The sequence below is a fragment of the Eubalaena glacialis genome, chromosome 2 (genome assembly GCF_028564815.1).
Source record: "Eubalaena glacialis isolate mEubGla1 chromosome 2, mEubGla1.1.hap2.+ XY, whole genome shotgun sequence".
NCBI classification, from domain to species: domain Eukaryota; kingdom Metazoa; phylum Chordata; class Mammalia; order Artiodactyla; family Balaenidae; genus Eubalaena; species Eubalaena glacialis.
The window spans coordinates 64373190-64401147 of NC_083717.1; the positions used below are offsets into that span (position 1 = coordinate 64373190).

The following is a 27958-nucleotide window of genomic DNA, read 5'->3' on the forward strand; positions in this document are numbered from 1 at the left end:
TGAATAGGGAGGAATCTGATTTTCCCTGGTGAGGCATGGCTTTTTTTCCTCTCAGCAACTTCATGTGCTCTTACCACTTCAATAACCAAGCGTTTACTTCCTATCTACAACTAAGGGGACCAGAAACGACTTACAGAAGAAATTAAAATATTTTATCTCAAACAAATTTAGGTTGTCACTTTTTCCTTGTCAGCTTATCTGAGCTAACAGGAAAGCATAATGAAGGCCTGTGATTCAACTGCAGGAAGGGTGTCTGCCTGAGCAGGTCACACCCTTTGGTCTCATTTTCCAGGAAAAGGAAAGAACCTAAGATAATAGTATTCACGATTTTTAACGAGGCAACATTGTATCTGCTCTCAAAACTTGCTCTCTTGAAAGATGGCAAGAGTTAACAGCTGTTTCGTTGATAACTGCTGTCATCACTTGTTATTGGCTAATTACTGGGAAATCAGAAAATGTCTTAGAGAAGAATGTAGGAAAAGCTCCAACAATAATTGATTTAAATACACAAGCTTGGAAACAGAAGTGCTTACTTCGGCAGAGATTATGGGCTCTCACGTTCTGACATTTCCTGGTGGAAATATAAAAAATATTTAATACCTTCTATTCACTTTCTACTGTCAGGCACTCGCTCTGCAGGACTCTAGTCCCTACTTAACTATTCACATGGTCCCAACTTCCTTCTTTGTTCTAGCCCCAAGAACAAAAGGGCCTCGTGCTCCCGCTCCATGCACACTCCGCCCTCCCTGGTTCTCCCTACCCCCGTTCCAGTGTCGGAGCCCCTCCGAAGACGGCCCAGACCTCCAACCATCCCACGAGTCTCCATCCTTCCCCACCTCTGATCCCACCTCGGGCTCGCGAACCTCGGGTTCGGCTCAGTCTCCGGGGTGTGCAGTGGGGCGGGCACCCGGGCGGGGGGAGGCGGGGAGTCGCAGGGCAGGGCTGGGGGAATGCTGCCTGGGGACCCATAAATCTAGGCATCATCTGGGTAGGCCAGGGCAGCTCAGCTGGGGCGGCCTGGGCCAAGGGTCAAGAGAAGAGCCCTGGTCCAGCTTTCCAAATTGGCAGCAACAGGTGGCCCGGGCGCCGGGGGGGCTGGGGGGGGAGGTCCCCGGAGCTCCGGGGGCGGGTCCTGCTGCCTCGCAGCTTCCCCATTGGGCGCTGAGGACGTCACTGCTGCGATTTTTATGTAACGTGTCCTTCCGCCACGGAATGTAGTCCTCCTCCAAAGGGCAACCTGCCCGCCCGTTCCGCCCCCGCAGCACTCCTACTGAAGGTGACTGTGCCCGGCGAGGACGCAGAGGGGCGGGGCCCCGAGAGCTGGGAGCCAGGATTGGGTGGGGGGCGGGGCGGCGGAGGGATTGCGGCGGCCCTTTAGCTGGCATAACCTTGAGGCTGAGGTAGCTGATCCCCGCACTGGAACAACGCGTTGCAAGTGTTCGGACCTCTGTGCTGTAGTAGCGCATCCCGAGCCGGACGACGTCGGAGGTGAGCTTGGGGAGAGATTGGGCCATCCGTCCCCACCGGGGCTCCGTCCCCCCTGCCAGTGCGGAATCCTGGCCCGCCTGCGCACTCAGTGTGGCGCAGGATCCGTGGCATCTTGGATTCACCCGGTTGGGGTCTGAAGAGACGAGAAAGGCTGCTCGCGCCTAGGGCCTCCTCTTCAGAGCCCCCAGCTCCTGCTTCTTCCGAAGGCAGATGGGTCAGCCAGCCCCTTTCCTTCCCCAATCCCTGACCTTCCCTCACCCCCATTCTGGTCCCATCCTCCCCTCCCTTTACCTCCCTCTTCTGTCTGGTCCCATCCTCGTCTTCCTCCCCTTATTCTCTCCTAATTTGATCCTTTCCTCCCTCAGTCTCCCTCCCCCCTCCCCACTCTGCTCCCACGCTCGCCTCCTCCCCTTCACCCTTAATACTCGCTTCTCGTCTTCATCCTGTCCGTGTCCCTCTCATTCTGATGCTTTCTTTGTAACCTCTCCTTGAAACTCCTTCTTTAGCTCCGCTCCCCCGTCCCTCCTCCATTCGGATTCTGTCCCCTCCTCGTACCTACCCCCATTCATGCCCTGGCTCCCGCCCCTCCCCCTCCTCTCTGGTCACGTTCGCTCCACCGCATCCCTCTTCTTTGCAGCCTCCTTCTCGCCACCCGCGTCCTCGCCCCTCCCCCTCTGTTCTGGTCACGTCCGCCTGCTCTCCCGCCCCCGCCCCTCGGTCTCCCATCTCAGTCCTGTCCCCTTCTCCATCAGAGTTCCCCAGTCTCGGGCTCTCCTGCAGCCCCGGGCCCGCGTCCCGGCGTCACCGCCCGAAGTGCAGTGGTCTGCGGATGGGCGGGCTGGCTCGCGTGCGGCCGGGAGATGCAGCGGCGGCCCGGGGCGCAGCTAGAGGGTTACGTAACTCTTGGTCTTCCCCGCTGCAGAGAAAGAAAGGGTGGCTGCCCTGTGGCGCGTTCCTGTTTTGTGCCGCCTTGAATACGATGGGGCGGCCGCAGGGCTGCTCTTGCTCCTAGGAGGTTACTGGGCTCCATCCCGCCAAGGCGGGGCTGCACGTAGCGGCCCGGGACCCGTCCTGCCGCGCCCCGCCCCGCCCCGTGGGATCGCGGACCACTGACCTTCGGGCCCGTTACGGGCCAAGCACCATCTCTGGCCCGACAAGCCTTCGCATGCTGCTCAGAGGCCTCCTTGCGTTCGAGGCACTCACCTGCCTCCCCGCCTCTGCTTCACGTTACTTAACAGATGCGCCCGATTGTAGAGCGCAGAGGCCACGGGTTGGGGTGGGAGCAGGTTATGGGGAGAGTAGAAATACGTCGAGCTTGGTGCCACGTGCCTGCATTCACTCAATAAAAACTCGTGTGTAAAGAGCTGTTTTGGGGAGCGGCGTGGACACCAGGATGGCTAAAAGGGTTATGGCCCACGGAACTCACCGTCTAATTAGGGAAAGAACATGAAAGTTATCAGTGGTAAGTGCTGTGAGGAAGGTACACACTTCCTGCTGGGGGTTGAGGGGAGGAGGCCTCACACTGGGTTTGAAGAAGCAGGAAAGCACCTTCCAGTCTGAAGGTTATTTAAAGACCCAGTAATGGAAAGGCATCCCTTGGCTTCTTATCTGTGTCCTTGAAGCCCCGGACACTGATCCTCCTCTGCACAAATCAGCCTGATAGTTGAGGTCCGGGCATGATTGACAGAGGCATTGGGAAGTTGGAAACAGGCTATTTATAGATCAGGTTTAACTCATTAACATACTGATATGAGTAATGGTGGGAGCTCAGCCTCTGGACCTCAGTTTCCCATGTGTAACTTGTAACATTTTTCCTCTTGATTGTTGAAAGAATTGGTAGATATATACACACCTACATGAATATATGTTGAATACTCAGTGCAGTGTCTAATCTCAGGTGAGATGCCTCCAAATGTATTCTTTTGGTCACTGAGCGCAATTACTTAAACCGTAATTGAGCGCAAGGGCTCCTCTTCTGTCTGCCATCCCCAAACACATACTCATAGTTAATCTTTGGGAATCAGGCTCTCTAAATAGCAGATGTCTCCTGGAAACCAGTCCCCTCCGGGATCCTGGTACAGTGTTTACAGAGTAACTAATAATGTTACTCTTCAACTCTCCACTTGCCACAGGGGCTCTTTGGTCCTCTAGACAGAGGAAGGCAGGAGGGGGATGATTTGCAGCTTTTGGTGTTTGGCTACAAGAGTAGAAACAAACTGGGAACCCCAAGACTGAAATCTTCACCTGTTCCGTTCCCACCCACTCCAGGTAGGGTTCTGGGATTTGCTCAGCCAGCTGGTAAGTGTGAGGTTAGGATTAGAGGCAAAGGCCAGTAGCTCCTTGTTGGCCGTAATGAGGGTGTGGCCACTCCCTGGGGTAGAGAGGAGGGCCTAGGTCAGGACTGCAGCATTGTTAGCAAATAATTCGCCCTCAGGTTGCCTGAGGATGCTGTTGGGAATGCAGTGGGCTGTTCTGAGGGGAAGAGTATGTAACCCATCACCAGGTCTGTGTGTGTAGGTGGGGGAGGCTTTGGGGAAGATGACTCAACCTTTGAATTTATCTGCTTTTAAGAGAACTCTCTTCATTGGGTGAGTGGGGAAACTGCATTGTGATCTTTGCCGGCTTAAAAAGTCCCCTCTCCCCTTTCAGTGAGTCAAATAATGAAGCATGCATTTCCCCCAGTTAAAAGTGTCTCAACTAAGTGACAAATGGTTGATGGAAGTCCCCAGGCTCTCTGTACTGCGCTTAGGTGCAGCATGGCAGAGCCTCATGCCCAGGTGATACAGTCTGCACACCTATATTCCTGAGCCTTGTGCAGTGGGCACGGTAGCCATTTTGGGAATACGGGTTGTAGTGGACATGAATAACGATGACTTAAAGAATGTCCTTGAACTCATTTCTGAGTTACTGGACTTGAGCCTAAATATATGGACATTAGTCTTCTGTCTAGGGCAGCTGCTCTCACTTTAAGCACTGCATTAGAAGTAAATCATTTTAGTGTTGAATTCACAGTTTAGCCAAGAGCATTATTGGGTCTTTAAGAATTGCAGCCCCAGTGATTTGGCAAGTTTGGTAGCTGTTACTCCAGACAGAGCTAGCACCTTACGGGAGGTGCTTCTGTGCTTTGAGTATTGTGACATTATTGTGGGGTCACAGGAAAAGCCATTTTATTTCTTAAAGCTGTTTATTAGTGTTGAGGCAGTGGAAGAAATAAGGAAATGGTTGAGAGCAGGAAGGTAGAAAAAAAATGCAACTCTTGATTACAAACTTGCACTACAGGGGTTTTTATTTTTCTTCAGCTTTTATGAAGGCACGCCAGGGTGTGTTACTTTGGATAAGAGCTAAGACTGAGGTGAAGGTAGGGGGAAATGACTCATTTGACATTCTTTATTTCTGAATCATTCAAAATATCCACAGTCAAACCCCAGTTAACTGGTACACCGCAAGACTGAGTTGCCCATGGGAGCAGAGTTTTCTTGCAACCTTGTTGAGGATCTTGTGAAATATGTGATTTATTTCGTGAACGGTCTTACAGGACCTTGAGTCATCACTTTAAGCATCGATTCTGATACAGATAGGAATAGAACGAAATGAAGACCATTCTTTTTTTTTTTTTTGTAGGGGTGGGTGTGGGGCTTTGCGCCCTCGGCAGTGAACGTGCCGAGTCTTAACTGCTGGACCGCCAGGGAATTCCCAGTGAAGACCCCCATTCGTAATACTACCATACTTCTGGGAACTTCCTTTTTTTCTTTTTTTTTTTCTTCGTTAACCACAAGCCAGCCTTAGACTAGATAAATGAATAGGCTGATTATTTGGGGCTTTGTTAAAGAAGCTGTTTTGGGAAGGTGAGCCAGGGTGGGTGGTCAGGCAGCCTCTGCTCTACCTTTTGGCCTCTTGCTATTACTGCTCAGCTTAGGAGGGGAGGTTGGCAGGGCCACCAAGTGGTGCAGCCCCGCCCTTGCAGCCGTTTTTCCTTCATTGGTTTGTGCTGGTCTGCACGTAGGAGGGAGAGCCAGCCTGCAGTACTTCTGGTGGCCTCTGCGACTCACCTCCCCCCAGTTCCTTCTATAGGCAAAACTCCTGGGGAACTGTAAGCCTCTCTTTCCTGACGCCAGCAAGCTGTGTTTGGAGGTCAGATAAGGGCTTTAGTGGGGGAGATGCCAAGACCAGATATGATAGGGCAGAGAGGTTGCTGGTCATAGCATTTCAGAGTATGGACCAGCTCAGCTGATGCAGTTTAAAAAAAAACAAAGAAATTCTCTGAAAGGAGTCCCAGCCCTTCCAATCATTTAATTAACCAACGGATAACGTTTATTTAACTTTAGACAACTGGTATCACCCCTATTTCAGGTGATGAGTGCAAAATAATTACTCAGCTGAGTCAGTCATGGTATATGAGACAAAGTCATACACATTTTGGAGGAGTGCTGGAGTTTTGATCTAGTTGAGCCAGGGAAATAAAGACTTGGTAAACAAAACTATCCTGACACCTGATATCCCTCTTTTGTTATTACATTAGAGAGCAGATTAACACATGTTACCCATCAGATGGGCAAACATTTTAAGAGTCTGACAGTATCAAGTGTTGCAAAAGGTGTGGGAAGGCAAGAAATCACTTTACTGGTTGGTTGTAAGTGGATATAACCACTTTGGAGAGCAATTCAGCACTATTTAGTAAAATAGGAAATAAACATACCCTGTGGCCCAGGAATTGATCTCTGGATATAGAAGCTCACACCTGCACAAGGAGACATGTACTAGGAGAGTTGTTATAGTATTGATTAATGAGGAAAAATTGGGTTTAATGGGGAAATGACCAGCCAGTAAGGGAATACATAAATAAATGGTCTAGTCATGCACTGGACTAGTATAGCAGTTCAAATGAATTAACTAGATCTGTGTACCAACTGGATAGATCTTAAATGTGCTGGAAAAGCAAGTTGTTTGATGATGCCTTACAGTATATTACTTAGGGTACTTTAGAAGACAGCAATATCATAGGGTTCAGTATGGATACAGACACCCTTAAACGAACTAGAAGGATACAGAATTCATGACACTGGTTGGCTATCAAAGTTCATGATGGGATGTGGAAGGGTTGGAGGGACCTGGGAATGGAGGGAAAATGACCTGTATATAATGATAAATTTTTTTTTTAAGTCTAAAGAAAATCTGGATTTTTTTTTTTAACTTTTGGCCGCACTTCACAGCTTGTTTGGCCGCACTGCACAGCTTGCGGGATCTTAGTTCCCCCACTAGGGATTGAACCCAGGCCCTCGGCAGTGAAAGTGCAGAGTGCTAACCACTGGACTGCCAGGGAATTCCCTGGATAAATATTAATGGTCAGTTCTGGGTGGTAGAAATACAGATGTTAATATTTCTTTCTTTAGTTCAAAACAAAACAAAATAGAAGCAAACCTATGATGGTTACTGCAGGAAGACCAGGTATACTAACTAGGTCAGCGCTCTGGGAGAGCTGGCACTGCCCTTCCTCCTTTCATTCCCCCCTTCTTCTCCCTGCAGCTGCGATGCAGGGCAGCTCCTCCTTTAAATGCTGGGCCAGTGCCTCCCTTTGCTGAGGCCGTCACCCATCCTGGTGTTGTACCTGACTTGCAAAGGCCCTAAATTAGTGTCCCAGGTTCCTTGCTGCTTCCAGAGTGTAAATATCATGCCCTGAAGCATTGCCTCATAATTTTAAGTCTAGTAAGGACCACAGCGCAGCAAAAGGTTCATCTAAACTTCCTCCTTCAGACTGAACCAGTTCTCTTCTCCGAGCATCTGCTATCAAATCCTCGGCATCTGAGATGGTAGAGGTTTCTCTGTCAGGACTTCCTGCCTTGGAGTTGAGTGGTCCTTTTGGGGGTAGGCTCATTTAGTATCAGCTTTTGTGCCCTATTGCACACTCAGATTTGAAATAGGACCTTGGGCTCCTGCTTATAATGTTTGTCACTTAGTTCTAGCCCTGAATAAAAGAGAAGGGAATTTTACTTGAACCTACAGGTGGGTTCATTTTGCTTTGTGTAACCTGGTGACACCAGACTTTGCTTTCTGTTATGGGGCCTGCTGAGGGTAGAATGGACTTAATATAAATCCCATCTCTTAGCTAAAAACTGCTTGTCCTCGCCCCACTCTTTATGCAAATACACTGTTGTCATTACTCTAACTGTATATGAGGATGAACAGCCGTTCACTTCAGACCTTATTAGGTTCCGTGGCTGGCCCAGCACCCATTTTGATCTTGTTGCTACTGTAGTCAGATTAGGGCCAGTCTTGGGAATTACATTTTTCTGCTCCATCATCTAGGAACAGAGCTCCTAGAGAGCAGGCTGGCCTGAATGCCTTGTCCAACATGTTGTGATGCAAACTTTCTAATGGATGTTGGTGTTCTGAAGATTTGGGAATCAGACCTTCATGCTGGCTTGGAGACTTAAGAGGTGTAGGTAGCAAATTGATATCAGAGCGAGAAACACAATCATAGATACTAGGTGCCATCATTATTGAGTTAGTCTGTATGGTGAGATTGGCATCAGAGCAAAAATTGGTGCAGGGAGCCCTGGCTGGTTAAAGATTTTATGCAGATGCGGGCTCATAGGCCAGGCTGGTTTACTAGGGCAGAATGATGTGGGCTTTTGTGAAAGCTAGAATTGGTGGAGTGAAGCGTGATTCTTTCCCAGAACAACCTGCCAACAGTACGGACACTAAGTGGTGTTGGGTATTTTTTCTTTTATGATTTTCACCCTGTGGTTTCTGAAGAGTGACCAAAGAATTGTGTCTGGCATAAACAAAAGTATAGCTTTAAAGAGCCAGGAGCCACTTGAGAAAGGCAAGGTGGGAGTAGGGGCCCTTGGAGCTGAGCTGTGACTGTGCCTGCTCCGTCCTTTCGGCCCCCACACACTAAGGCCTCTGATGGTGTCTCGTTTCTCACAGAGGAGAAATGGCTCTGAGGAAGGTCCTACAGCAGGAGCTCAGGCTTAAGAATAAAGGCTCCCATACCTGGGCACAGCATTTGCCGCCATCAGTGGCTACGCTGGGCTTCCACGGCTGGCTGGAGGTTGCCTCTGCATGTCTGTGCCTCCCGCAGAGGAGGATGCTGTAGTGAGTCAGACTGGCATGAGCTGGCCGCGTCTGCTGGCGGGCACTGTGCAGACAGCCAGCCTGAGGGAGGGCAGCTCTTCCCAGAGGCCCACCCTGAGAAACCACCGCTGAGGCTGCTGTCCAGGGGCTGGGGGAGAGTCCAGAGTGTGTTTTAGGTAGGATGGGCAGCTTGTGCTCCGGAGAAGAAGCTCATTGGGCAGGAGAGCCCTAACCCTCCCTGCAAGGGAGGCTCCGGGGCAGAGCCTGAGGGGATAGAAAACCAGTTGGTGACCTGGGCATGAGACATGAAGTCCCTAGTTTGGTAGAGGGCTTTAAGGACGTGGTGAGATCTTGTAGGAATATGGACGGACTTGCTGACAAGCCAGCTTTTTTGGATTGCTGGTGTGCAAATGCACTCAAACAAAATTTCACTTGTACCTAGTAATCTGGGTAAGCAAAAGATCAGAGCTTGCAGACCTCAGATTTAACTTGAGATGGTGAAATAGGGTTAGTGTTTGAGCCCAGTATAATTGTATCTGCTAATAGCATCTCCTGTCCTTGAGGCAGCCCTTCTGTACCAGAATATCCTTGTCACAAAGATTTTGCTCTGATGCTTGAGGACAGACTAAACAGGAAAAGAATTTTGTTGGATTTGGGCATGTGACTAACAGGTTTTTTGGCACAGAATTGTCCTATGGACCATATTAACTTTTTTTTTTTTTTTTTTGCACTTTGAGATTCTGAATAGATCAAGGTTGACTTTTTTTTTTTGGCTGTGCTGTGTGGCTTGCAGGATCTTAGTTCCCCAACCAGGGATTGAACCCAGGCCCCAGCAGTGAAAGTGCCAAGTCGTAACCACTGGACCACCCAGGGAATTCCCAAGGTTGACCTTCTTAGGTCAGTGAAACTATCCTGCAGTGCATTTGTGATCTAGGGCCTAAGATGCATTATCCCACCTCTGCTGTGTTTAGAATATTCCTGAAGTGCCTAGAGCAGCAGTTGAATAATGGAACGGGGAGCTTCACATTTGTTTTAATTCCAACACTTTTACCAGGATGCTTTCAAATATATCATGTTCAGAAGAGGTACATTTGTAATTTTTCTTATTATGAAAGTGTTTAGTATCAGTAAATTTTTTAGTAAGGAGAAGAAAGAAATTTGCAATTTGCTGTAATCCTACCACCCAGATAACATGTTGATAATATTTTGTTAGATATCCTTCCAGTCCTGTTATGTATGTTTAATTTATTGCCCCTTCCCGCCCCCGCAAAGAAAAGGGAGAGGGACCAGGTTCTTGTATAGAATAGTGAAATGTTAGTAAACCACGGTTTAAAGAGACTCTAAAGGAAGGCAACCTTTGGGGTGTTAGGGGAGGGAATAAAGCATTGCAAAGGAGCTATTAAGAACTGTCTTACCTGCGAATTTTCTGTTATCAGTTTCTTGGTATTTTCTTGGGTGGCTTCTGTGTTTTCATTTATTATAACATAGCTGAATCTCTAGGAACAGCCACTACCTACTGCTACCTCGATACCTGGTTCTTAAGGTAATTTCTCCATTACCCCAAAGAGCTTTAAGTGCACTCAGCTTTTACCTTAATCCTTGTACAGTTCTGCAGGGCAAGCCTTTCTCAGCTCCGAGCAGTCTTTGCAGCTGGGACCAAGGAGCCACCCTGAGCCAAAAAAAGAGCATTATGTCACCGGAAGCCCAAGGCCAGAGAACACAAGGTGTGACACAATAATCAGTGGCCCCAACCGGGTCTTTGCAAGGAGATCCTGATGTCTCAGGTCTAGAGAAGATCCAACTGATGATTTTTAAGAAGAGTCGGGTTAGTTACTTCAACCCACTCATTGAGATCACAATACAGTCCTCGGACTGGATGACTCCCTTCGCCTGGAGGCCACAGCAAGGCCTGTGTGTTCCAGTTGCCTTGGTGTGCCACCGGGCACCATCTCTTCAGTAGTGTTCCCTTAACAGCCAGACTCACCTAAGCCCAGGTGCTCTGGAGCTATATACACCCTACTTCAACCGTGAGTGCAGGTAAAGGGACCCCGGCTGCCCAGGCCGTGCTGTCAGGAATTCAAAAGTTCCTCGGATTTGTTGGGGAAAGGGACATAGGTATAACTTTGATTTTGACAAAGAGGCATTAAGATACTCTGAAACATCATGCAGTAAACAACTGGAATACCCCCAAGTACTTGGTGCTAAGGGATACAAAACCAAGTAGGTCACGGAGGAGAGGATGTTGTTTTCATTTTGGTACCTGGTATGTTGTAGGGAGTTAGGAAATACATACTGAAAGGAACAGTATATATGCCATGTGGAATAGTTAGCTGGTGTCTTATTTTCTCGTTTTTAAAGATTTGGTTTCTGTAGCTGGGGACTTGTAGCCATTAGTTTTCAATAGCTTATAGGAAATTCACTCACAACTGGTCGCAAAGCTTCTTGGGCTTTTCTGGACTTCTCGAGGGTGGCAGAGATGGGTTTAGATGCATGCTTTGTTCGAGCCACCCAGAGAGGCCACAGAGTCGGGGATGGAGGAGGAGACAGAGTAAGGGTTACATGTTTGGGGTGCCTTGATTTGGAGCCCTGAGATTTAGGAGGCGGTGGGACAGGGCGAAAGAAGGGCTTGTTCCTGAGCCTGGGCTGAAGCACTTAGGTGAAGGATTTGAGAAGGAGTAACCCTTGGTCTGAAAACTTGAGGAAAGGAATGGCATTCTGATGAGGCCTGTCAAGCTTCTGGCTCACATCCTTCCCTGATGGTTCTTGAGACACTGCCTGGAAGCTTCTCAAGTCTCTGTCTGTAATCAGCTAACTAACCGGCTGAGTGAGTTTAGTTGTAAAGTCAGTAATGAAGAAAAGCAAAGGTCGGGGGCAGTTGTGCCCCTGGTCAGGATTGTGACCTGCGCTGATTAATTACCTGGAACAGATGGTCTTTGTCACTGCGAGTGGTGTACTTGTCAGACTTAGAAAGGGAATTGGGTGGTGCATTAGAAGATCAGCTGGAAGGATTTGACAAGCGTTAATAATTTCTTCATGGTGCAACTCTCCTATTCATGTAATTGTAATAATTTTAGAACCAGACTAGTACCGTTATGGTTATCCTTGGTTTGATGCAAATTGCTTTGCACGTCCTAAAGTCCTTCTGACCAAAAGTACCATATGTAGTTTTTAGGTACAGATTCCTGGGATGAAAGATTTTGCATTCAGGGTTCTGGTTGAACTTTGCTTCCTGTGCAGGGACTGGTTTTTATTGCTTGTCAATGGCCTGGGACCTACTCTCTAGCCTAGGATGAATTGAGTAATGGACTTACGTGGTCCTGTGGGTTAGTGAAAACCTAGAACTCCAGAACTAGGAGGACTGCCTACATAGTGGTTGTCTCTATGACCAGGAAAGTCACTTTGGGTTTGGGTGGGGATTGTTAAGAGGCAGTGTGGGTGCCCCTTCCCACAGCAGATGTTTGTAGCTTTGAGACAGCTTTTCATACAAAAATCTAGATTCACCAATGTACTAAACTAGGGGTGAGTTTTTATATCCCTGGAAGATTGGTTGCAACTTCCTTTTGAGGAAGCTCCTTCAGTGCTTGTAAAATGATGTTGTTTTTATAGGATTAGCAGGGAAGCTGTTGAGGTAGATACTAGCCCAGTGTAAGGGAGGCGTGCCTACACGCCTTACAGTGGATGCCTGGGCCGTACATGTGTTGGGTACGTGGTTTTAACTTGTTCTTTGAGATCTTTTCCACTTGCTCACAATAACGTGAGCCCGTGGCCTAACTTGAGGAGCACCCACACAGCCAGAGCGTGGCGGGGCTCCCTGTGGCTTCTGAACAAAGCGTGCTTGTTGAGTTAATGTGTAAGCAGGAAACAGCTTCCTGTGCCAAGCTGTATATTATAGCCGCCTCAGGCTTCTCAAACTGATCACTCTCTCTCCAGCTCCCCTGGACCCAAGACCTCAGAAGCCATGTCGAAGCCCCATAGTGATGCCGGGACTGCCTTCATTCAGACCCAGCAGCTGCACGCAGCCATGGCTGACACATTCCTGGAGCACATGTGCCGCCTGGACATTGACTCGCCGCCCATCACGGCCCGGAACACCGGCATCATCTGCACCATTGGTGAGTGGGGGGTGCCCCCTCCCCCCGAAACATGGGCTTCCTGAGACAGTGACCTTTCCTCTCCTGAAAGGACTAAATAAATGTGGCAGACCTGGGTGCTGAGCAAGATGCTACAGAGATTCTTATGAGAACTGGTCAGAGGAGTTTGCAATAAAGAATTCTTATGCTTTATGCGTTCTGCTAAAGGTAAAATTTAGAGGGTATCTCCCTTAGCAGAGCATCTCAGAGACCTAGGAAGGATCTTTTTGACATGCTCTGTACAACCAGAATTCTGTAGTTGGACATCTGGCTGGGTTTCAGGGAGAGCATAGAGGGCTGGCCAAGACTTATCTAGGCTTTCCTAATTAGATGGAGCCTGTAGAATTTGAAGGAAATGGGGGATGTGTCCTTCTAAATCAAGAAAGTGGGCCAGCACAGTAATAGTCATGTGTATGCTTTTGAAAGAATTTTGAGTTATTTGGGGGAAAAAATTATCAAGAGTTCTTTAAATTGAAGCAAACTTAAAGTGTTATTCGTCCTTTGGATAATTAACACTTAATCACTTTAAAACTTTTTATTTTTATTTATTTTATTTTTTTTAACTAGGCCCAGCTTCCCGATCAGTGGAGACGCTGAAGGAGATGATTAAGTCTGGAATGAACGTGGCTCGTTTGAACTTTTCTCATGGAACTCATGAGGTGCGCCTCGGCTGGATAGATTGGCCACTGGGGCAGCTTGTAGGAAACGGGGTGGGGATGTCGTGTTCATTTAGCCACGGTGGACTGAGCAAGAAAGCGTGGGTTTTACAGCCAATGGGAAGATTGTCTTCACCAGCCCATCCCTACTTTCTTTTCCCCGTCTCCTGCCATCTCAAGTGGCCAGGTCTCCTCAAGCAAAGAAGACCTCCTTTGTAATTGGCCCTGGTTCTCCCCAACACCTGTGCTCCATTAGCCCTCACCAAGGAAAGTGTGCAGGGTTCTCCTGGAACCTCTAAGCCATGGAGCTTGACACTCCTGCCCCAGGGTTTCTGTAACAGCTCATAACTGCAGTGACGAACCAGTAAGTTACCCTGCAGGTTATTCTGGCCTAGTTTAGACCCAAGATAAACTGGGCAGGTCCAGGAGAAGGGTTTTCATTATTGCAAGTGAAGACTGGGTCTAATGCACTAACGCTATCTGGCATATAATACCCTACTTAATCAGCATTGTGTTCCCAGCCTGTCCCTTCCTGGGGGTTTTGGTACATTAAAATAAAATAGTCAGCATACTTCCCCAACAGTCTGGTAGGAGTGTCTTAGTGCTGGGGCTGTTGATGAGCTGACCTGACCCGTTGGACCTTCCCCAGGGACCAGGTGGCAGCTATTGGGAGGTGCTCCATTCGCGCTTCTGTTCCCAAGATCAGAACAGACTCATTTTGAGGAGTGTGGGACCTGCCTGAGGGACAGTGCCTAACCTTCAGGTTCAACCACAGGCCATGGGATTTCATCCTCGTATTAATAGAGGGGGAATGGGTGAGGCAAACTTTCCCTCCTCTTGACCTCTGTATTTCCTGTTCAGGATAAAGAAAATGCTACCCTGTAAGGTCAGGAGGTGAGGGGTTGCCCTCTGGCATTTGGAAGTTGGTGTTCAGCTTCAGCTAAAAATAAAGCCTCAGGAAGTGCAGTCTAAGAGGTGAATTCCTCCTTTCTGGAAACATGAGAATCTTCATTATAGGTTCTCTAACCCATGTTCCATAAACAGTCTATGGCCTGGCAGGTGTCCGGCCTCCAAATGTCATGGGGGCCTGACCAAGTTTAGAGGAACTGTGCTCAGCAGGCACCCTGGGCAGGTTAAGACATCCATGGATGGCATTCTGTAATTTTCCAAAGGCAGGGCGTCCTCGGCAGGAGTCACTAGGCATTCCTGCAAGTGTTAGCTTAGTCCGAAGAGAGAACTAAAGGCATCACTGAAGGTCAGTTCACAACTGATCCCTACTGCTGGCCTGTGCCATGGTCTCCTGTGTGCAGGGGGAGTAGCAGAAATAGATTTTAAGAAGTTGACCTTTAACTAGGCTTTATGGCCTCTTCCATCCAGTAAAATAATACCCCACAGCTCTGAAATCGCAAGGGCGAGTGGTATCTGCCCCTGCCAGAGCGGGGCTGGCTCAGAGATTTTGGTTTTTTTAAATTACAAGAGGCATTTGGACATTATCTGTGCTTTAACTCGTCTTCCCAGATTAGAGTTGGGATTAAAAAACAAAACAAAACACCCAAGTCCCTCTTGTGGGTTTAATTTGAGGTTTTTGACCAGGATAAAATTGTGTGGTCCCCGGGATCAGGGTTTTGGAAACTGATCTGAAATTGTTCTAATGTTAATTATATAATGTAAACAGTCTTAGTTTGATGAGCAGCTGGGACATGCTTTTCCAGCTCTTGACAATTTTAAATACTCTTCTAAGCAGAGCGTTGGAATTGCTTTTTCTCCCTCACGCTGACAGAGGGACATCCACATCCACACGTCTGCATCTGATCTTTTGGTTTTGTTGTTGTTGCATCTGATCTTTTGACAGCTTTGCCACAGTGTCTCTAGCCCCCACTTTTGGCAGTTCTCGTGGGCAAGATGTGTTCTTACTGAATGTGTGGTTCTATAATGCCATGTCGGCCAGAAAATACCGCCTTTTAAGGAACATACACTTAGAACCTTGCACAAGGACAGCGCTGACAGTTGGAACGCGTTACCCCTCCCTTCCCACCTCCTGTTCTCAGGTGCTGCTCTCCTGGACAGAGGTGGTTGAAGGACGAGGCCCACAAAGTGCTGAGTTGGGAGCCTCTGTTACTAACAATGCCATATTGATAGCACAAAGATCTTTTGACATCTTGGCTCTGAGTCCCTTTTTAGTCAAACAGGAATGGCAAATGGAAAAAGAGAAAGGGCTTCAGAGGCGAGATTGAAGCCAGGATTTGTTGCAAGTGAGAAATGGCAAAGGTCAGTTAGTTCAGAGAAAAGTGTATTCCCACCTCTCCCTGTTCCACTTTCGTTGCTAATCAGACTGCAGGAAGTGATTGTCAGAACCAGGCCTGCATGACCTTAGCAGTGAGTTATTTAGCTTGGGCCACTGTTAGCTTAAGTAAATAACTGAGTTTGAATTGCAGTTGTAATCAGTAGAGGAAAAGCTCAGAATTACCAAATCTATCAGTCTGACATTGATGGCCAGATCAGTATTATCCTGATAACAAGTCCTAGGTTTTTTACCCCAGTCGTCTGCTTTATTTCCTGAGGGTATTTGATGAATCCTAGAGGGGGAAAAAGGAGACAAGCCTCTTTTATGTTGACATGTCTTGCCACCAAAACGTAAATATTCCAAAGTTCCTAAGATTTGCCCTTAGAGTGGGTGAGGGCTGTGGTACAAGTGGGTAGAGGCCAAGGAGGTTGACGTAAGCCGGTAGAGGATGCTTGGGGAGTGGGCAGCGTGAGGGTATACGCTGGAGGCAGAGTTCTAGAACACCCACAGCTCTTTCCTGAGTGATCAGCTTCAGTGCCGGTCCTAGATCCTAGTGTGTGGGAGGACGCTTATCATCTCCCCTCCTTTCCCCCAGTACCACAAAGAGACCATCAAGAATGTGCGTGAAGCCACGGAAAGCTTTGCTTCCGACCCCATTCTCTACCGGCCAGTGGCTGTGGCCCTGGACACTAAAGGACCTGAGATCCGAACCGGGCTCATCAAGGGCGTGAGTATGCTGGGGAGAAGCTGGAGGAAGGCGCAGGGGACCCCAGAGACATCCTCAGCAGTCTGTCCCAGCCGGAAGCCATGTTTCTCAGAGTTTAGGTCTATAAATGAGAGTCTTATCCATCACTGTAAGAAGTCTTGATTTGATCTACTTCACTAAGAAACAATACCAGAAAGGAACCTCTTTTACACTCCAAACCTACTTCCAAGTCTCTCTAACTTGGGGGAGCAATTTCTTTGTCTCTTTTCCCCTATCATTAAATAGTATAACTAAAACATTCTGGGTTTCTCTTGGGTTATTTCCTTGAAGTATACTAAGTTAGACAGTCTGATTATTCCTTTCCAGAGGAAAAGGCTTTGTTGTTATTTGCAGCTGAGATTTGCTCCTTGTTCCCTGGAGGAAAGAGCTTGTCTTCTCCCGCTAGGAGGGCCTGGCTTCTTTGGACTTGTGGTTTACTGTCTTGTCTGCAGAGCGGCACCGCCGAGGTGGAGCTGAAGAAGGGAGCTGTACTCAAGATCACCCTGGATAACGCCTACATGGAAAGGTGTGACGAGAACACCCTGTGGCTGGACTACAAGAACATCTGCAAGGTGGTGGATGTGGGCAGCAAGATCTACGTGGATGACGGCCTTATTTCTCTGCAGGTGAAGCAGAAAGGTACGTACGCGGGAGTCAGGCTCTAATTGTCTAAAACCAGCTCCCGTCTCTACGTTTCTCTGGCAGAAGATGGCTAGCTTATTTGGCTGGCAGCGAGACTAAGTCTCTATATTCTCAGAAATTCCTTTTATAATAAACTCCTAGCCTCAAAAACAGATTTCATTCCAACTTAATTGTACTCTTGGGGAGGAGATGAGAAGGTTTCTTTTTTTTCTTTCTTTTTTTTTTGGCTTTGCGGTGCAGCTTGTGGGATCTTAGTTCCCCAACCAGGGATCGAACTTGAGCTGTCTGCCTTGAAAGCGTGGAGTCCTAACCACTGGACCGCCAGAGAATTCCCGAGATTTCTTTTTTACTCATCCTCACTACTTTAGGCTTTCTGCTTCCCTCCTCCGTCCCCTCAGTAGGATACGTAGAAGACTCCAGTGTGCCTGGGAATGAGAGCTAACATTTAAGTGCCAGGCACTATTCTGAGCATCTTACATGATAATTTGTTTGAATTTTAAAACCACCTTATAAGTAGATATTATTATCCCTATTTACCTGAGGCACAGAGAGGTTAATTGACTTGCCCACGGTTACACAGTTAGTGGAGTTGGGATGTGAACCCTGGCAGTGTGGCTCCAGCACCCACCATGTGCTATTTCCCAGTTCTCTGTACTGGGGAGAGCCTGCTTCCTGGTGAGGACACTTTTGCCCCTGTGGCTCTGCCTCTCGTACCTACTCCATTTCACACAGGTCCTGACTTCCTGGTGACGGAGGTGGAGAATGGTGGCTCCTTGGGCAGCAAGAAGGGTGTGAACCTACCCGGGGCTGCTGTGGACCTGCCTGCCGTCTCAGAAAAGGACATCCAGGATCTGAAGTTTGGGGTAGAGCAGGATGTGGATATGGTGTTCGCGTCTTTCATCCGCAAGGCATCTGATGTCCATGAAGTCAGGAAGGTCCTGGGAGAGAAAGGAAAGAACATCAAGATAATCAGCAAAATCGAGAATCACGAGGGAGTTCGGAGGTAAGTCCACCCGACTGTCCCTTGCCTCCTTCAGCCCCAGCCCAGCTCTCTGAAGAGCACGATATATCCTGTGAATACTTGGCTACTTGCCCATCAGAATGAGACTCTCAAGCTTATCTCAGACCCACTGAATCAGAATATCCTACGAGGGGGAGTGGAAGGCATTGGTATTTCAAGGAAAAAAAAAAAAAAGCTTCCCAGGTGATTGGGGTGCCAGCCTCTTGACGTTGTTCCACAAGCCCAGGGACCAGCATTGGAGAGGACAGGGTCACTGCTCCCAGGCTCAGGAGCCATTGTGCTGCACTCCTGACACTGCCTGTGTTTGCTGGAATTGGGGACCACCAAGGGGGAAGACAGCAGACTCTCAGGAAGGGACTCCCTCCCTTGGGAGCCCTGTGGAAGCTCAGGGCCTGGTGTTGACACTGAAGCATGTGGCCTCCTTGTCTTGCCGTAGAAAGCAGCCGGCTTGGTGATCGGGCCAGCTCTGGCATGGTATCTGCTTCTGAGGGGAAAGCATGCCGTCCTCCTCCAGGTCCACATTGTCCCAGCGCAGGTCCACCACTTCCCTAGTGCTCACCAGGTAGGGCCGTATGAGTAAGGCCAGCCGGGTGACATCCGTTCCTCTTCGGTTCCCTCCTAGAACCCAGCGCTGCTGACACCCCACACCTACTTGTGGGGATCAGGTGTGTGCTTGGGAAGAGTGGGAGGAGCAGTCATCCTGTTGTCACCTTTCCATCCTTAGCTTTGTGTCGATGTCCTTTGTTCTGGGAAATTTGGGGTCCTCCCTCTGCCATCCTGATAAGCCATGGGTGCTTGCTGACTTTGGCTCCAGGCCAGGCAAAGCCATATTCTCATGCCTTCAGCAAGTTGGAGGGGGCCCCCTGAAGGAGCAGCCCTCAAGTGTCCTTGGCTGGGAGAGGCCATGGACCTTTGTGTCAGGAGCAGTCAGCCGCCTTGGGTTCCCTTTCTTTCTTGGAAGTGCCGACTGGAATGAATATGGTAGAGAGACACCTTAAGAGGGGCCTCATAAGATGCAGATGGAGAGGAAATGAGCCCATGGGACTTTGGAGGAGACCTCATCCCCTCCCCTTTCCCCCAGTGATGTGTCCATAGTGGTGCCAAAGAAGCCCAACAAGCAGAACTGTTGGCCCCCTTTGGGGGACTGAAGTAGCTGGAACACCCCACCACCTCCATGCATCCATGATGACGTCGTGGGTAGTTGTCCTGGTGCAAGGACGGCTAAGTCAGAGAATCCCAGGAAAACTTCCTTTGCGTCACCTTACTTGTGGCCCCTGTTCCATATAACCTCTCTCTCTTTCCAACTTCCCTGTCAGGTTTGATGAGATCCTGGAAGCCAGTGATGGGATCATGGTGGCGCGTGGTGATCTAGGCATTGAGATTCCTGCAGAGAAGGTCTTTCTTGCTCAGAAGATGATGATTGGGCGGTGCAACCGAGCTGGGAAGCCTGTCATCTGTGCCACGCAGGTATGTGCCTCTTCCCGAGTTTGCATCCTTGCACAGGAAAGCTTTGGAGGCTACCCGGTCTCTTCCCATGGACCCTGCCCCATGTCACAGACAGACAGACACACACACACACACACACACACACACACACACGTATCCTCCCCCTACCCCACCACCCCTCCCCTGCCCCCATGCACCTACACAAAGCTGTACTCTGCACATACACACGATCCAGGGGGTCAGTTTGTGTCTGAAGACAGCCCAGGCCACGTCTCACGAATACCCCGTCCCCTCCCAGATGCTGGAGAGCATGATCAAGAAGCCTCGCCCCACCCGGGCTGAGGGCAGTGACGTGGCCAATGCAGTCTTGGACGGAGCCGACTGCATCATGCTGTCTGGAGAGACGGCCAAAGGGGACTACCCGCTGGAAGCTGTGCGCATGCAACACCTGGTGAGTTCTCGGGGCCTGCCCATCGCCCTGGCTGGGGCTGGGATGGAGGCGAGCTCTGGCACAGAGCGACACCTTTTAGGCTTCTACGCCCACGATCTTTTATTACCCTCCAAGTCACAAGCAGAGTGAGGAGGTGTATGCTGGGGGCGTGGAGGTGTCTTGTTTTTTTTCTGTTCTGCCTTCCTGCCCACACCCGTCTCCTAGTTCCTTCTGTTCTGGAGGCGGCCTCCTTCATCAGCCGTAGCACAGTTCACTCCTGTCTGCAGGACTGTGAATCCTTCCCTTGGCTCAAGTACTGGGATATGTGTACCTCTTCCTCTGGACAGCCTAGAGGACCTGAGTACCTCTGCCCTGTTCTGGAAAAGGCCAAGGGCTCCTGCTCCCAGCTGTCCTGTTTGGCTTCCATTTTGATTCCCCACCTGTCCCCAGCCAGGTGCCTCCCTGACGGGGGGCCTCTGGGCCTGCACTGCAGGCTGTTGCCTGCACTGACTTGGCTGCAGGCTGGCCTTGCATGGTGCCTGCAGTAGCACCTGCTTTGCTGAGCTGTTGCACTCGCCCTAGACTAAAAAGTGGGGTTTAAGTGATGGGTGACAGGCCCACAAATAGAAACAGGTGGAAGGCTGGCTGATCCCGCCTGGCCCTGGGGTGAGAGCATCCGGAGGAGCCCTGGAGGCCACTCCTCTTTCTCCTGTGGGAGCTAGCTTTTCAAGGGGCTCCCGCTCTGCCATGTCCCACAGCCTGGCTGCTCCTGCTCTAGAGCTTACTGAAGAGTTAACACAGGGATGGGTCATCAGACCTGGGAAAATGAGTGTTGCAAATGAACTTTCACAACAGTCCTAGGTCGCTGTTGATAATGTATAGCTCAGTGAACTTGCCTCCTACCCTGAAACGGTGTTTCTTTAACCTTCCTATTCGCTTTCCAGCCAACAAAGGACCCCAAGCCCTTTGTGTGACACTCCCTCCCCTGCATTCCCCCAAATTTAAAACAATCCCCCAAAAAGAATGTCTGGACTAGATAATTGTCCTTTCCTCCTTCATTTTCTATGTGATTATTAGGCTTAGATGGCTTCCAGAGAAGACATGAGAGTTATATTAAATACTTTTTCAGGGATGAAACAAGACATCTTGACTACAGATGTCTCTGGTCTGTCCTTGGCACCCTGGGTGGATTTGCCCATAATGAAATTGGTAGAGACCAATCCCTGTCCCTGGGACAGCTGTGTTTCCTGGCTGATATGCCACCCTCTGTGTGTGACATGATTGCTGTCACAGATGCTCATGCACTCTGGGCTCATGGTCATTCTCACAACTGCCCCAGTGGTGAGTGCTCCCTCTCTCCTGGGGGACAGTGGACCTTGAACCTCTCCCCTCTAGAGTGGCTGCCATTATGTTTATGGGTCTCCACACATCATCCCTTCTCTATAACTGCCTTGCTTAGTTGTGTGGCCCCATGGCCTCTGAGATGCGAGAGTGACCTTGACCTGATTTATGGAACTATGAAACCACATAGACTGTAGGGACTTTCATGTCTCTACCAAATTTAACCTCTCAAGGCCTTATTTATGAAATGAATTCGATGGGATATGTTTAATTATAGCCTTAGCTTTAAATTTCACTACTATTATTAAATGTCTGTTAAGTCCTTGTGTAGATTGACATAATCTCCATAACCTCAATGAGATAGATGTCACCCCATTTTATAGATGAGGGTACATGGTAATAGGGCTTGAGTTTGGACCCAGATCTGCTGACTCCGAAGCCAATGTTCTCTCCTGCAACATGGTACTTCATCTAGCAAGAGATCAAGACAGGTATCCATGTGGGGCCTGTACTGGGGTCACAGTCTAAGAACCAGACTCTGGGCTCTGAACCCATGTCTGTTTTTCCATACCCCAATCTTTCCTTTGAACAGACAGACACCTTAGAACTGCAAGACTGGGATTGCATGGCACTGCTCAGGAGATAAGTTATGGGGTCTGGGCCAGGTGGTACAGGCCTCTCCTGTCCATGTCACCAGTTAACACTGGCCAACAGCTTCCCCTCTTACCTGTCCACTGCTTTCTCCTTTATCTCACTGATGCAGTTGATGTCCCTTAACTAAGGGCTAGGCAGTACCAGGTATGGTTCTCTTTCCTGTTCATTTTTCCCGTCCTTTTGGGCTGCATGCATTCCATTCTTGCAGGAAGAAAACCTTTAACCTAGCAAATTCTGCCACTCATTTTCTTATCCTGTCAAATTAATGAGGTGGCATTACTGATTCTTCCCTCACCCATCATTCTCTAAGATGCTGGTAATTGCATTATAACCCTCTAAAGCTTAAATTTTCTTTCTGATTCTTGGTGTTATCTGAGCAGGTGGTATGTAAATAACTCAGTGGCTTTCTCATGGGTGTTTTAATCATTTGACTTAATCAAATGTCTTGTTAAACTTACCTGCGTGTTTCCACAGGCACCTGTCTCTTCACATGGCTGTTCCGCCTGATCTCAAAACTCGCCAATTTTCCACCTGCCTGCTTAGAAACGCGGTCAAGCCGCGTGACCTTGGCTTTGCCTGACCTCAGTTTTCCAGCACTGCTCAGTGTGCTTGCACGGCATGCCATTGGCCAGGCTGGTAGCATCCCTGTGTCTGAAGCCAAGCAAGCACTCCACGTGTGCGTGGAGGCCAGGCATGAAGCCTGGTAGTAACCACCAGACAGCCATGTGAGGAGGGAGGCCTGTTCCTTCCTGTGAGCTGTGTCATGAGGCAGCGTGGTCAAGTCCTGCCAGGGAGCTGTGTAGGCCCGGGAGCCCCGGGGGCCCAGCCTCTGCATGTTTCCATGCCCAGGCACTAGAGCCTGCCACCATATTGTCTCCCTCCACCTCCACCGCCAATCAAAAAGTCCTTCCAAAAGCAATAGATCCTTCCAGAACGGAAGAATCTGTTTCCCCTCGGTTGGAGGGGAAGCAGTAGCAGTTGATGTTTGAAGTCCTGCACACATCCCTAAGCGGGCTTTCATCACCCTGCCTCTTTGCATCTGCCTGAAGGACAGACTTAGCCAATTAACCTAAGGTACCTTCCCCTCTTCCTTGCCTCCCCTCCCCCTAAACCTTACAGATAGCTCGCGAGGCTGAGGCAGCCATGTTCCACCTCAAGCTCTTTGAAGAACTTGCGCGAGCCTCAAGTCACTCCACAGACCTCATGGAAGCCATGGCCATGGGCAGCGTGGAGGCTTCTTATAAGTGTTTAGCGGCAGCTTTGATAGTTCTGACGGAGTCTGGCAGGTAGGGCCCCGAGGGCAGGTAACTCCAGCCGCTCTAAAAGACAGCCAGGGCCCAGCCCTGCGCCTGGGGCCCGCACTCAGCACCTCTCCTCTCACCTGCAGGAAGCCAGCCAGGGAGTCAGGGCAGGCCAGGGCTGCAGGGTCCTTCAGCTCAGCAGGCACAGCGACGTCACAGGCGCCTGGTGAAGGGCTGGTTCCTGCGAGTCTTGATCTCGCTTAGCTCAGAACCTCCAGCGACTGGGCTCTTCTTGGCCTCTGCTCCCAGGGACACGCTTCTCACCAGCTGTCTGTGCGACTCTTCCCCTCCCTCTCCCGTGTGGCACGGCTCTGACAAAGCTCTGTCCCCCTCTCGTCCCTCTGGAACGATGTTGCCCCTCCCTAGATTGCCCGTGAGGCAGAGGCTGCCATCTACCATTTGCAATTATTTGAGGAGCTCCGCCGCCTGTCGCCCATTACCAGTGACCCCACCGAAGCCGCCGCCGTGGGTGCCGTGGAGGCGTCCTTCAAGTGCTGCAGTGGGGCCATAATCGTCCTCACCAAGTCTGGCAGGTAGGAGGTGGCAGTGGCTCCCTGGGAACGCCCAGCTCGGCGGCACCTTTCCTTGGGGGTCCTGGGAGCAGTGCAGTAGACGGTGCTCAGATGGCACCAAGCGAAGGTAAGACCCCTTAGCCTGTGCCCGGGACCCTGCAGGGACGGAGCTCCCCTGGCCCCTGGCCAGGCTCTGGGAGCGAGCAGAGCCCCTGCCCTGGGCCTGAAGGACAGGATCCCAGGCAGCACTCGTAGGCGTGTCAGACTATTTGGGTCCAAAGCAAGTTTATACCCTCACAATGAACTAGAGACTTAATTACATAGACAGATAGACTGATGACAAATGGTTGATATTTGAAAGCTGTTTTTCTCAAAAAGTAAAGGATAACCAGTTTTGCTTATTCTAGTTGCTGTGTGCTCTTTAAAAAGTTCAGTGTGGAAAATTAGCACTGTTTGCTGACATGCTATTTGGTTGGTGCACCCGACCCGTCAGTCTTTGAGTCCCAAAGACAAGTGGGTGCCGCCCAGGAAAGGTCACCGTGGTGTGTTGCTGGCACTTGGGCCGTGCAGCCAGGCTAAGGCCTCTGCTTGGCCTCAGGCTTGGGGTCCCTTCCAGATCACCGGGCTGTCATCCTTCCCTCCCTGGGTCCGGGGTGTGCTCCTCCTCCACAGGGCAGCTAGGGTTTCCTGGAGGAGGCGGGTGGAGAGGAGCAGACAGGCAGCCCCACGCACCAAGCAGCAGCAGGTGGGACTGCCTTTAGGACCAGGACACACGACGTGTGCAGATTCCCCCAGCAGAGGGCTCAGGATGAAAAGCTCCCACCATTTGGGTTGACCTTTGTGAAAAAGTCCAGCCTTTGCTACTTGGCTATTTTTAGCTCCAGGCTTCTGGGATTTCACTCTCAGAGCGAGTCCTGACTTTAGCACTTGCTGCCCTCTGAAAGCCTTGTATGGAGGCCAGGCCTTAACGCAGGGCGCCCTCTGCTGTGACATGGCTTAAGTTTCCCTGACACCTGTTGAGTGTCCTCATAGCTTGCCTTCCAGGCCCCAGTTCCCCCTGCAGGCCCCTCCACCTCCCGAGGCACATCTGCAGCCACACGTGTACAGTGGCAGTGCTGGAGGAAGCACCTGGCGCTGGGGCCCTACAGGGGTCCCCTCCCCTCCAGAGGAGCCTTCACAGGCAGAGCCTCCCCCACTGACACTCCCATCCCCTGGTCTTGCCTCCTGGGTAGCACCTATATTTCTAAGCCTCACTTAGATACTCAGGTTTGACTGTGGGGCTCTACAGCCCAGTTGCTGGGACTGTTTCAGGGACCCGGGGGGTCACGTGGAGTCAGGAGAGGGCACAGCAATAGGGAAGACTTGTGTTGTAGATTCCAAGGGGGACTGGTGGGCTCTGCTCCTGTTTTCTTGCAAATGTCAAGAGTCAGGTGCTATTCCCATGTTGCTTGGCTTGTAGCTGCTGCCAAGTACGGGCCGTGTGCGGTAAGTGGGGGAAACTGATCTTGCTGGGTCAGCATGATCCTGGGGCCCTGGCCTGTTGGGAGGTGGGTAGGGCAGATGGGTAGCATAGCTATGAAGAAGAATTATGTGCCGTGGAAGATACAGGATGATTAGCTGCCCCAGTCTTGGGAGCAGATGTTGAAATGGCCAGAGAGCCTCAGGCTGGCATAGGGAGTTGGATTAGAGGGTGAGTTGCTGCTGAAGGCCCTGAGGAGCTTCCTGGGACACTGTTTAACAGTCTTGTCTGCTTGTCCCCCATCTCAGGTCTGCACATCAGGTGTCCAGATATCGCCCCCGGGCCCCCATCATTGCTGTGACCCGGAATCACCAGACAGCTCGCCAGGCCCACCTGTACCGTGGCATCTTCCCTGTGGTGTGTAAGGACCCAGTGCAGGAGGCCTGGGCTGAGGACGTGGACCTCCGGGTGAACTTGGCCATGAATGTTGGTGCGTGGCTGGGAGCAAGGGCTAGAGGTGGAGGGGTGGAGAAGGTGCCTGAGCACTGGTCTCTCTGAGACCCTATAGAAAGGGGAACATGTTGGCCTTTGGGTGCAAGAGCCCTAGCTGTCCTCACGGGGAATGTTCTCTGAAGCCTTCATCCCATTCCCTGGAGTCCTGGGCCGAGCCCAGGAGGGAAGAGGGGCCTTTGAGTTGTGGGGCTGAGCACCCCAGGTTCTCTCCTCACTCTCTTCCAGTCTGGGATCTAAAGCAGATTATCCAAACCCTGGATAATCGGGGTTGTCCGTTCTTTGGCATCTGCTCATTATTGAGGTTTTTCATAAAATTAGCCAGAGCTCCTACACTTGGAGCCAGCACACGTACAAATTATGTATTCATATGGCCTTTGTCCCAGTATAAGAGTAGGATATCGTGTGATGAGAGGAAGCAGCTAGCTGTGACCTTGGGCTGGGCTGTCCACCCTCTAGAGTAGAAAATGAATGGTGTCCAAAGGTCCCTGCCAACTCTGCCATCTGAGCCATACGGATGTATCAAGGCTTCCCTCATCCCCTTTGCCTGGGCTGTGAGGCTAGCGCCACCTTGTGGTGTAAGGAAGTAAAGGCCCGTCAGCCCTGCTTAGCTTCCTCCGACTGTGGGGCAGTCTCCCAGGTGCATACCTTCTTGGCTTGATTCTTCACTCACCAGCCCCTCTCCTCTTCCTCCAGGCAAGGCCCGAGGCTTCTTCAAGAAGGGAGATGTGGTCATTGTGCTGACTGGGTGGCGCCCTGGTTCTGGCTTCACCAACACCATGCGTGTAGTTCCTGTGCCGTGATGGGCCCCGGAGCCCCTCCTCCAGCCCCTGTCCCATCCCCCTTCCCCATCCCATCCATTAGGCCAGCAATGCTTGTAGTGCTCACTTGGGGCTGTGGTGTGGCACTGGGCTGGGACGCCAGGGAAGAAGATTAACGCCTCTGTGAAACATGGCTGTTTTTAAGACCCTGCTTGGGTGGGGTAGTTCAGAGCTGGGCCACCCATCATGTGGCCCCATCCAAGCAAGGGACGGAGGAGGGGTGCAGGCAGGACTGGAGGCCCCAGAGCTTCACACAGAGGGCAACAGCTCCTGCTTCTCTTCCTTTGTGTACTCGATTCAGTTCCTGTAGAAAATGGATACCCAGAGAACTCCCAGCCCTGGCGTGGGATCAGGAGATAGCCGGCTAAGAGTGGGGCCTTAGGGCATGGGGCAGAGGTTCCAGTTTAAGCAGACTCTGGCCCTGGCCCTTGCTTGCTTCTCCAGCCGCCTCAGCCTCCCTCACTCCCACCTTGTTGTGCACTGTGCGCTTCTGTTCCTTCACTCCACTCGACTGTTGCTGCAGACAAACACTCCACCCTCCACCCTCCATTTCCCCCACTACTGCAGCCGCCTCCAGGCCTGTTGCTATAGAGCCTACCTGTATGTCAATAAACAACAGCTGAAGCACCTGTTTCCTCTCTTTTCTGATGGGGGGGCGGGTGGTTGAACCCTGCCCTCCGAGTAGGGTGAAAATGGCAAGAGCCCTGTGGCTCCTGGTGAATACTCCTGTGTAACAACTCAGGCCACTTGCCGTCCTGTCCCCTGGGGTGCAGAGGTGCTGGGGAAGCAGTGGCTGACTGTCTTGAGAATATAGGTTACCCTTTTCAGCACCCTGGGGTCTAAAAGCTCCTGCAGCTGGGGAAATTTTAACAGCTTATTTGGACCAAAGATTGGAGAAGGCAGCAACAAGGCCCCCTCCCTCCTGCTCATGGGTAAACCAGGAGTGAAGTGGCCCTTGTCCTGCCCCTCCCCCTTAGGTCTTCCTGCAGTAGAGGCCCTTGATATAAGTATGAGACCAAGTTCTGCTCCCAGTTTCTAGAATATTTGTGGAACGCTGGGCTCCCTTTGTGCCCCTTCTGTTTTCCAATGCCCTCCCTCCATTGATAAAGCAGGGGCAAGGGAGGGGGAGAGGGTTGGGAATGGAACTAAATCTGGCTTGCACCTTTCCTCTCTCCTGACCACTCTGAAGGACCAAGCCTTTCCTGGTGGGGATAAGAGGGAAGGGGCCCACAGGCCAGGTTCATTGTCACACTGAACTCTTCTGCCTGTGCTTTCCTACTCGATTTCTGGCCATCTGCAGTCCCTTTCCAGACACCTCCAAAAGATTTTTGCCTGGGGAGGCACATGAAATCATTCCAGCTCCGGAGCTGTCCGACGTCAGACTCTTGTTCAAAATCCCCACTGGTGTTCCCTACTCATGTCCTCACTTCTCTGGTGTGGAGAG

General features: G+C 50.5%; 1 protein-coding gene across 1 annotated transcript; it reads left to right on the top strand.

Annotated features, from left to right (window-relative positions):
- Window positions 1–1378: 1378 nt before the first annotated feature.
- On the top strand, window positions 1379–27143 carry PKM (pyruvate kinase M1/2). Its single transcript, XM_061180106.1, has 11 exons — window positions 1379–1488; window positions 12493–12674; window positions 13260–13351; window positions 16228–16359; window positions 16830–17016; window positions 17752–18022; window positions 19357–19507; window positions 19785–19937; window positions 23579–23745; window positions 25492–25673; window positions 26390–27143. Exons 2-11 carry the CDS (start codon window positions 12521–12523, stop codon window positions 26494–26496), a joined length of 1596 nt encoding a protein of 531 aa, XP_061036089.1. The 5' UTR covers window positions 1379–1488; window positions 12493–12520; the 3' UTR covers window positions 26497–27143.
- The last annotated feature ends 815 nt before the right edge of the window (window positions 27144–27958 follow it).

Excerpts from the sequence above, each read along its gene's own strand:
- PKM (XM_061180106.1), top strand. The coding sequence starts at position 12,521 with ATGTCGAAGCCCCATAGTGATGCCGGGACTGCCTTCATTCAGACCCAG. Across the intron at positions 13,352-16,227 it reads TTTCTCATGGAACTCATGAG|TACCACAAAGAGACCATCAA; the intron begins GTGCGCCTCGGC and ends CCTTTCCCCCAG. Across the intron at positions 19,938-23,578 it reads CTGTGCGCATGCAACACCTG|ATTGCCCGTGAGGCAGAGGC; the intron begins GTGAGTTCTCGG and ends GCCCCTCCCTAG.